The 10,537-nt window shown below is 37.2% G+C and overlaps 1 protein-coding gene across 1 annotated transcript; it reads right to left on the bottom strand.

Annotated features, from left to right (window-relative positions):
• Nucleotides 1-341: 341 nt before the first annotated feature.
• rpl26 (ribosomal protein L26) lies at nt 342-6,161 on the bottom strand. The gene is made up of 4 exons (XM_039774996.1): nt 6,058-6,161; nt 4,683-4,855; nt 2,215-2,355; nt 342-515 (listed from the first exon to the last, which is right to left on the bottom strand). Exons 2-4 carry the CDS (start codon nt 4,848-4,850, stop codon nt 387-389), a joined length of 438 nt encoding a protein of 145 aa, XP_039630930.1. The 5' UTR covers nt 4,851-4,855; nt 6,058-6,161; the 3' UTR covers nt 342-386.
• Between the last annotated feature and the right edge of the window lie 4,376 nt (nt 6,162-10,537).

Here is a 10,537-nt window from a genome sequence, read left to right as displayed (position 1 = left end):
GTATTAGGCACTTTGATGTGGGTCAAAAATCAGATTACAACTTTCATTCCAAAAATATTAACATACTGTAGCTCTCTAGTTTACATTCGGAAGAAACTTGATTATTATTCTTTAAACTGTTAGCCAAGTCTGCAATACAAATTGTGACTAGTATCAAAACATTTCTGGCAGATTTTAAATAAAAGTATTAGCCTACACATGTTGTGAATTAAACAAAATTAGCTCAAATTAAGATAGCATTCACGGCAAAGAAAAAACAGCTTACATAAAATCTCAATTTCCACATTAATGTTGTTTATAAGTGCTCTTAAAACTTAAAAGTTCAAAGACAACAGACAAAATTCCAAATTTTAGTCTTTATTGATATTAACAGAATCCAAACAATTTTACTCCTGCATTTTTTCAATTGTTTCTTCCTTGTATTTGCCCTTCTCTTTGCCATCAGCACGAGATTTGGCTTTACGTTCCAAGATTTTCTTGCGATCTTTGTCAAGCTTTAGCCTGGTAATCACAACCTGTAAGAATGAGAATTAGAAATATTAATTAAAACTCAACAACTCACCACTGTCTCCATCTTAACAACTGAATTTAAACTGTCAAATTTATCTGTACGCTCGCAAACAAAAATAATGTTACACACACTATATATATATATATATATATATATATATATATATATATATACATACACACACACACACAGCGCAAGTCAAAATTATGTTAACACTAATGGTACTGCTATGTATATAAATATATACAATTTTGTGGACAATTTATATGCCACATAAGGTACATGTGTTGAACATGATGGACAGGTTGAGACATTCCTGTAAATCTTGCGCATATGAAGCATGTTTTGTGAATAAATTGTTTCCACCATTCAAATGTTAACATCATTCTGACTTAACCTATATAATTAATCTTGAGTGTATAAATTATTGTTTGAACAATAATAATGTATCATTCCAAGACAAGACTTTTTAAACATGAATGTGAATGGTGCTAGACCAGATTGTTAATACACAATGTTAGTGAGGAAAAAGCCACAAAGGAGCTAAGCAAATAAAATACAGCAGTGGTATTACTGAAAATACCATGCTGGAGAAAACAGGAAATTTCAGACATTAGGAATGAAACAGTTGAATTGTAAAGAAGGGTTTTAACAAATGCACTGAGGAAGAATCATTTTCAATGTCCTAACAGTAAACAGTTATTTAAAGATGAGAGCGGTCATGAGTCTGAACATGATGAGAAAAAAAAAATTACTAGGACAAATAAGCTGGAAACTTGCTTCACTTGTAACCCAAGGAAAATGTAATCAGTTATGTTCTCCTGTAAACTGGCCTTTCTATTTGCGAGGATGTACATAAAAACACAGTGCACTAGAACCACAATTTGAACGTACTCAGCTGTGTATGCCGTTAAAATATTGGGATACTTGGAATGTCACTAGACAATTTATTTAATCCCAGAAAAAATAATGATTTTTTTAAATCCTCTCATTTTGCAACAGACTAATGTTTCATGTGCAGTCAAACCAGAAATTTAACTTGGCTTCGCTATAACCTCAAGAATGGAAATTTCATAATTACTAAAACAATTTAAATTTTTTTTTTTATCCACACATAAATCACTTAAAGTAAATCACCCTTAATAAAAGAATTATTTTGAAACCTAGTTGATTCCCTTGGCTGTAATGCTTGCATGACTGTCAGACATTTCTTAAGGCTCATATTTGGGTAAATTACTGCTTATATTAATTTATAAGAAAACCATTTTGCAAACATTTGTTTGCCAACACAAACTTCTGAAATTGCCAGATGTCAATGTTAAAATCCACTTTCATATGCTGCTATATATTTTTAAAATATGGGATTACTATATACCATTTGACACAAAATGAGTGCTCATTACTCTATAATGCCATTCAGCATTTCAGTGAGAGAAAAAGTCTTAAATTATGCAAAGGCAGACTATTTTGTTTACATAAAAACTTTACACTGAGTTTTGAAGAGGAAGCCCTGCAAACAAATTACATTATGGGACACTGACACTCGTTTTTACTGACTGTGTATTTGTCTCCACCAATAAAAGACATTAACTGCCAATCTCAGAGTATGCTCTTGCTGGTACTGAAAGCCCCAAACCACTAAATCTGGAGATGAAACAGTAATTACATAGGCAAAACTAGCCATAAGCAGAAGACAGTACTACCTTACTGGGGTGGATGCCAACATGGACTGTTGTGCCATTTGCTTTTTCACGTTGCACACGTTCAATGTAGATTACATATTTTTTTCTATAAACCTGGACAACTTTGCCAATCTGCTGGCCTTTGTAGTGTCCCCTGACGACCTGCAAAATAATGGGTACTGTTTAGTGGAAAGAGAAAAACATACAATCACTTAACAAAATGCTTCTAGTAGAAAGGTCAAAGAAGTGCAGTATTGGAGAAATGTGGTTGTTGTTAAAGGGGATAATTGCTTCTTTAACTTGCAAAAGATGCAAGGATGAAAAAAAATCCAAGGAAGAATACTTTAAATTATTTTGCATCTGATTTTATCCTATATTAAAAAACCACTGAAACATTACAGACAAAAAAGGCATTAGTAGATTTTGGTGCAGGGACAAGCACACATTCGATTTTATCTACTGTGCCTATATCCGCACCAAACCCAACTTGCTCTTTAGCATTCATCAAAACACAACCCACTGCATAGCAGGACCAAATCTCACATTAGCTCCTAAACTGTAATGAACAAACCAATGGGTGGAACCACATTAAATGTGGCCAGTGTCTTGTCATTTGGCTGTTAAGTAGCAAATGCATCATTGCAAGTTACCCAAGCTTCACAGGACCCAAAATAAAACTGAACTCAAAAAGTGTGTCACATTATGTGGTTTTTCCAGCTATTTTCAGTTGTAGCATTGTGAATCTTAGAAAATGCTGTAGCGAATTGGAGGCAATTCAGCGGTGTGCTCCTGTGCAGCAGATCTCCTAAAGTGACACCGTCAGCAACTGAGACCAACTACTCTGTGACTTGCTACAAAAAAATCAAACCAGTTCGATTTGTGGCTGTAATTATGACACATCACAAAGGCTTGCATATTCCTTAAAATAGCAATCATACTACAATGTATGCAATTTAAATAGTCCTGCACCTCTCTTTATAGAATGTAGGCAATATGCAAGTACATTTGTACAGGATGGCATTGTATCTAAAAGATGAATGGTGGATTACTGCAACTATGGTGTCTATAATGTGAAAATTAATTTTGGAGAAGCATATTTAGGCCGAGTTTGCAATAGGGCATACAGATATTTATGCGCGTTTATAAAACCTTATCAATACAGTTGCTGGTCCACATTTTGAGCCATCAGAAAAAAAGCATGACTAGTATTGCCAATATCATTAACAGGGTAACACTGTAGTGTGTCACCAAACGTTTGAAAAATTGAGTATTGCAAATACGAGTGCTTAGAAGTGGGCTCCTGCGAATAAGAGGCAATCATGCAGCTAATAACCAATTAAAATACAACAGGTGAAAAAGTATTTGATTCAACAATACAAAACCAATTGTTTTTCTTTATAAGTTTCCAACACAAACAGCTTAAGGCATGCAGCTGTATTAGTTATGCATATGTATTACACAGTCACGGTGAACCAAAATAAATATGTCATGAAATAACGTCACGCAAGACCATAGTTATAAAATGACCATATTTCTTCATTTTGCATCAATTTAAAGTTGTTTTTGTTTACTCAATTTGTGGTTAGTGTAATATCCAATTTTCCCAACATTTACTTGCTAATTCTTTCAGCAGTGCACATTCATTAATTTAACAAATATAGCACCACAAACATAGAAATGTTTAAAAATGTAGTGTCTAACCCTAATGCACTCGAGTATCAAGTAAAAAAATAAATAAAAATTACTTGGTCATACCCATTGTTTTGCACAGTTCACCACTCCTGTACTATTAGAACACCAGTTAAATCCATGCACTGTGTGTTTTACATGTGGCCTTCACTGCGAGATTTGTTCCAATACTACTGTTTTCTCTTTAATTAGACATATTTACTCTTTAGGGAGGATGGCATCCACTTATGTTCTCAAATATTCATCTTAACGAAAAGAATATTCATCTTAAAGAAAATGATTGAGACAATCAGACAAACTGAGGCATGTCTTAAAAATATATTGACTTGATGAATGCAAGTGCCAAAATGAAAGATTTACTTTTTATTTGCATTCGAGCAATAAACTTCTTTGGAGAGAATAACGAAAATGAACACAGGATTCAGATCTACTGTGATATAGTCTGGAAAAACAGTATCCAAAGTAAAATCTTTTGAGACTCATGCCCCCTCATTCAAATACATTAACATATGAATTTGTAAAAATGTTAAGTACACAATGATGTCTGGGTTTATGCAGAGTATATATATTATACATAGAAAAAACAAACGTCCGAAAACTACAGAAGATTCACTCAGACATTTCTGAAAGCTAGAAAACAATGCAAGATCTACAACTAAGATCAGATTAACATGGAATAATATTCACCCTCCACTCCCTGACCTGTTAAAAACAACTTAAGGGCTCGAGTGCCGTAAGCATCATGATTAAAGACTAATACGGAGAGAAAAAGAATAATTGCAGGAGCAGGACCACCATACCTGTACTTCGTCATCCTTACGGATGGGCATGGAGCGCACATTATATTTCTGCCTCAACTCCTTTGAAAGTGGAGAAGACATGATTTTTCTGCGAACATGGGAAGGAGCATTAAAATGCCGCTTCCGGTTCTTTCTTCGGGATGATGTAACAAATGGATTTAACTTCATGGTGGCTGGGGGAGATAAAAAATAAAAATCACACACATTACTGTTTCTTGCTTAATTAAAAAGCAAAAGAATCAATTAGAACTGATGCTAAACTTGCATTCCCAAACATACGGCAAACCTTTATTGTCACAGTATCATCATAACTAGTTGCATTTTCTTTATATTCATTTTCCAAAGTAGCTTTATACTGAGCATGGTCCTAGGGAAGCTGGGCACTATCCCAAAAAGCACAGGGTGTAAGGCAAAGACAACCTGAGGCCAGGTTGACAGTCCATCACTGGGTGAACACACAAGAGACATTTTAGCATTGTCAATCCATCCAAGCTGCATGTCTGGAATGTGGGAAGAAATCCCCACATACACACCAAGAGAACATACAAACTCCATGCTGGGAGAAATCCGCACATGAACTCTGGCAGCAGCTAAATGTCAATTTGATGGTCATTGCTTTCTTTACATGTTAATTTTGAGGCAAATGAATAACACCAACTCTGAAAAACATAAAACTCAAGGAAATATATAAAAGGCTTAAATTAATGGCAATATTGACCAAAATGTTTATTTTTAGAACGCTTAAGCTTGGTTACAGTTTTGCCCATGTTTGTGTAAAAACGTTTACATGTTTGTAATGTGGACAAAACAGACAAGATAACATTGTGCAGTTCCCCAAGAGTTGATGTCAAGGGTCATCACTGACGACAACCGTTAAAGGGGATAAACGGTATGTATCCACGGCCAAACAAATTTACAATTTCAAATAATCCCGCTAATGTCAGACGACTTGAGTGCACGAAGAACTCGAGTCGGCCCTCGTGTACCTCTGGTTTTCAACTCAGGGCAATTATGGTGTGTAGGCCTCACAAACCTCTGGGTATGTATAGCAAATAAACATTCTCTTTAGTCCAACGTATTGGTGATCAATTACTAGTTAATTTATCCCTTTAACTCGTTTAATGTTGTTACGTTCTCATTAGGCACTGCTGAATTCTGCAGACTTCTGTGCCACCAAAGCCATACTCTTCAGCGATACTCTCTCTCTTCGATCGGAAAGTTAAGTCTTTTATCTACCTAACTGTGGCATAATATTCACATTTAAAACATCTCAGTATACTATTCGTCCAAATTATTATGATTTAACTGTATCTGGAGCTCCAAAAAAACGGATGACTATAGATTAAAGCATAAAAGATTTCCCTCAGACACTTACCCTTCTCCACAATCCACCACGGCCGCCGGAAAAGAAAGTCTAAACGCACTTCCGCTCACATTAGAGAGTTGGTAGTCTCGCGAGAATTAAAGGGAATGTACGCAAATATACGCGAGCTGACCTCAACAGACTCAGGAGTACTGTCTATCTAATGTGCGTGCGGATGTTTGTGAAGGTGGCCTTATTTTGTGCTGTTTTCCTTTTTTTTTTTTTACAACGAACACGCATGTGCGATCTCTTCTTTTACATAACAAAATTGAATAAAAATATCTTGCAATAAAAATATTAATATAACTGAAAGTGGACAGATAGAACCGAATATGGTTTAACCACTAAATATGCATTGTAGGCGCCTTTGTGTGGTTTGTAGATGAAACTGCTTTGAGCAAGTTACACTTTAAATAATAAGCCATGGCTCGTGTTAACCTGCACGTGTGCGGTATTTACGCGGCAAGGACTGCAGCAATTATTTTGAATAAACGGATACTATTCAACTGTATACATTGTATGTTTACACTGCAACGTTCATAACATTACCGTCGGCAGTATCGGGACCCAAACAATCGTACTACAAGGTTCTCACATTCACAGATGAACACAAATAGCTGCGGCATTAACTGTTGTTCCTATTAGCGGTGATACATCAATACACCTGCTGTACTACAGCGGTCAAGATTCATTGAGATCTTGCGTTTCAGTCAATCAGGTCAGGTTGGTGAGCATGCACTGGTACAGCGTGTTGCTGCACCCAACACAGGACAAACTGCTCTGGATCCCGGTGGGCAACCCCCAGGTAGACACACCGTCCAGTCCCACCTTCCGGAAATGATCATCTGTTTGCCACAGCCAGGTGTTACGTGGGCGTCACCTTGGCCTGGTCCAGCTGCTCTCGTCTTCAACAACGAGGATCCAGCGAGCCAGATCACCCTTGTGGATTTGGCACATGACCGTATTGCCATAACTGACGCTGCCTCACAATTTATGTAATATACTTTATACAGGACTCCATGAGTAACACAAAGTTAAACCAGCGGTTCCCAAAGATTCTCCGAAGGAGTCCAGTCTTCTTCTCAGGTCACTGGATGGCGTCCATGTCTCGCAACCATATAGCAACACAGGAGACACCAGGATTCTAAAGACAGACCTTTTGCAGAGATATGGGGAGCTCCACCCACTCCTTTCCACTAACCTCATGACCCCTCAGGGCCTCCATTGACTTTGCGACGATCACGGCATCATCAGAAAAGTCAAGATCAGTGAATCTTTTTTCACCAACAGATGCCCCACAACAGCTGGACCCCACTACCTTGCCCAACACCCAGTACATGCAAGTATCGAACAGAGCAGGAGCAAGAACACAGCCCTGATGAACCCCAGAATCAACTAGGAAAAATGCAGTGGTTCTGCATTCACTCCACACAGCACTGGAGCTATCCAGCTATTCCAGGGAGATCCTGCAAAGTCTCTTGAGGTCCCACAAGGCAGATTGATCAAATGAGTCAAAATCTTTACGAAAAATCGACAAAGGCTGCAAAGAAACTCTGCTGATATTTGCATTTGAGCTCAATGAGAACCCTCTGTAGTAGGATGTGGTGGATGGGAGACCTCTTAGGTTAAAACCAGACTGCTTTGGTCACTGGTAGGTGAACAAGTGATCACAGATCCTGTTGAGGATATCCCTAGCAAAGACCATACCCGGCACTGAGAGCAGTGTTATCTCCCTGTATTTGCCACAATCCAGGCGGTCATCCTTCCCTTTCCAGACAGGGATGACAAGTCACATTTTCCAGTCAGTTGGGATGATGATCGTCTCCCAAATGAAAGCAAAGATTGCTTGCAATGCCAGGAGGACAGCCTTGCATCCAGAGTGGAGAAGTTCACTCCAGATACCACAGATCCCTGCAGCTTTCCCTACCCTCAGCTGGTTCACTACCTGTGCAATCTCAGTGAGATTGTGTGGTTCACAGCTAATTGGAGGATCAGCCTCAGGAATTGTGGACCCAGAGATGTCCAGTGTCCTAGCTGGAGGATCAGCTTTAAACAGCTGCTCAAATCAGCCAGCCCAGCAGGTCACAACAGCAGCACCATCTGTAAAGGTCCTTCCATCACCTGCCCTAACTGCGACTCTTTGATTTCAATGTCTCTCTCTCTCCATATCAGTCAGTCATAACTTATATTTCTTAACCATTTTTGACAAAGTTTGTTTTGTTATAATTGTTAGAAATGTAAAAATATGTATAGACAGTTTTTTCAAATTACTTAGTGTATGATTGGTATAACGCTATGCTGCAGAAAGCAGGATGGTATAAGTCATGCTAAATAAATATCAGATATGTTCAATTTTCTCCAGAGAAACTTATACAGATAAATAATGTAATGAATTCTTCAGCATACAAAACAGGGAGAGCCAATACAGGTAACTGCTGGGGCTTGAATATTGATCTTGTTCTAGAGCGAAAGCTTATGACTGTTCTGGAAATGTTGTGGTAAGTCAAAATATTTAAGAAATAGCAGCTTATTGCCCAGCGTTCATGGGTCTCTTACAGAAAAATGATTGGCAAACAAAGTGACATGGTGGAAAAACAAAGAAGACCAGGAATCTCTGCTAAACATCAAACAAATTGTAGAGGCCAATGACCTGACAAAAATAGACCATAATAGGAAGAGAAAAGAAGAACAGCAGCGCCATCTGCTGAGCATCAAGTACAGAATACTGATTGCAAGAATATCTTTGGCCGGAGGTCCCTGTGTTTCACTAATTTAATAAAATATCATAAGCACTTTTGGTGTCTTATTTATTTTATGCAACTATATAACAATAACCAATATGATTTTCTATTCCAGACATTGAACAGGTAGTTTAAATACAGCCCCATCCAATCTTATAAAGATTGATATCCTTGAAACCATATAATTTTACAAATATTAATGATAATATGCAATTGTACAAACTTAAAAATAAATTATTATTTATGCCCATACAACAAAAAATGAATCTTTAATAAATAATTTGGCATGAATACATTCACACAAATTAACATATCAATATAGTGGTGTGTTAGTTTGTATTTTTAGACTGATAGAGCAAACTAAGTAATACTGGTAATAGCAAATAAAAACTAGCAATAAAATTAAAACACACATGTGGAAGGGCTCTCAGTTGTGCAGAGTGATCCTTTCCTGCCTTGTCTGCAGATTTCTTCTGTCCTTGGATTTACAGGCTGCCTGGATTTGAGGTGTTCTGTCAAACCTCTGCAAGTAAAATTGTTGTGCTCTGTACACCTTTAAAGTGGGAAACCAACAGCCCCAAGATGGTGTCTCTGTTGTCATGTCTAACTGAAGTTAATGCAATATTAAATGTGTGTAGCAAACTGTCAGACAGATTTTAGTGAACTACACCCCTACCACTCAAGCTATAACAAAATAATTAAATAATTTTGAAACTTTGATTATGCACAGTACTTTTGCAAATAGGCATTGAAAACTACTTTTACATGCCAGTGTAAGAACTTTATATCTATCCTTTATCAAGGTTGTGCTTTATGAAAATACCTGAAAAGTAAGAGTGAATTATGATGAAAGTAGAAAATTATTGTTAAGGTATTAGTTGCATAATACTTTATGAGCAGAAAAGATTGACTGTTATGTGTTTCTGTTTACCTTATCAATATACCTTTTGATTCTTTTCAAATAACTTCATACTTCAACAAGACAGCTAAAATAAAACACTCATAGAACTGCTTACTCCAGTTCAATGCAGCACAGGGTAGAAGTGTATCCAAACCAAAGTTATTGCTGCAAAACCTACAGGGGCACAAAAGGGAATGTGAAGAGTCCACACAGACAACAATTGACTGTGGTATTCAAACACAAATTATTGGATCCATTAAGCAGCAGCAACAAATCGCTTCATTACTGGGCTCACAATGTAATGCATTTGAATTATATTGCTTATATAATTGTATCCCTCTTTTATATAATTTTCTTACTTTGTAATCTCATTCCAGGTGATTTGATGGTGGCAGCATAGTGACAATGGCTATTGCCTCATGGATCCAGCATGATGTTTGAGTCCGGCACCTGGTCATTGGTCTGTGTGTAGTTTTCATGCCCTCCCTGTATTTGTGTGGGTTTTCTTCCAGGTACTCCAAGTTTCCTCCTACATGCTCAGAGAAATGCTGCATTGGTTGACTAGTGACTTTAAACTGAACCTGTGTGTGTGTGGGGGGTCGAGTAGACCCTACAATAGATAGATTTCTGTTCAAGGATTTTTCCTGCCTAGTGCCCTGCATCACCAAAGTAAACTGTGGCCCCTTGCACTCTTGAGTTATTAAGTATGATTGAGAATATTATGTTATAGTGAACTCCCCTTCCCGAAGAAGCTTTAGTTCTATGGAGTAAATTTATAAATTCGATATAAAAAAGATCTACTGTATTACTAATCTGATTTAAAAAGTGATAAACAATAAATCAAAGGCAG

This window comes from Polypterus senegalus, chromosome 13, assembly GCF_016835505.1.
Source record: "Polypterus senegalus isolate Bchr_013 chromosome 13, ASM1683550v1, whole genome shotgun sequence".
Lineage (NCBI taxonomy): Eukaryota > Metazoa > Chordata > Cladistia > Polypteriformes > Polypteridae > Polypterus > Polypterus senegalus.
The sequence above is the reverse complement of the archived record's forward strand: the minus strand, read 5'-3'. Positions and strand labels throughout refer to the sequence as shown.

What these genes read in the sequence shown, in the direction of transcription:
- rpl26 (XM_039774996.1), bottom strand. Translation starts at nt 4,850, where the DNA reads ATGAAGTTAAATCCATTTGTTACATCATCCCGAAGAAAGAACCGGAAG. An exon ending in GTAAGGATGACGAAGTACAG is followed by an intron (nt 2,356 to 4,682) that starts GTATGGTGGTCC and finishes ATTATTTTGCAG; the next exon opens with GTCGTCAGGGGACACTACAA. An exon ending in TTGGCATCCACCCCAGTAAG is followed by an intron (nt 516 to 2,214) that starts GTAGTACTGTCT and finishes TCATTCTTACAG; the next exon opens with GTTGTGATTACCAGGCTAAA.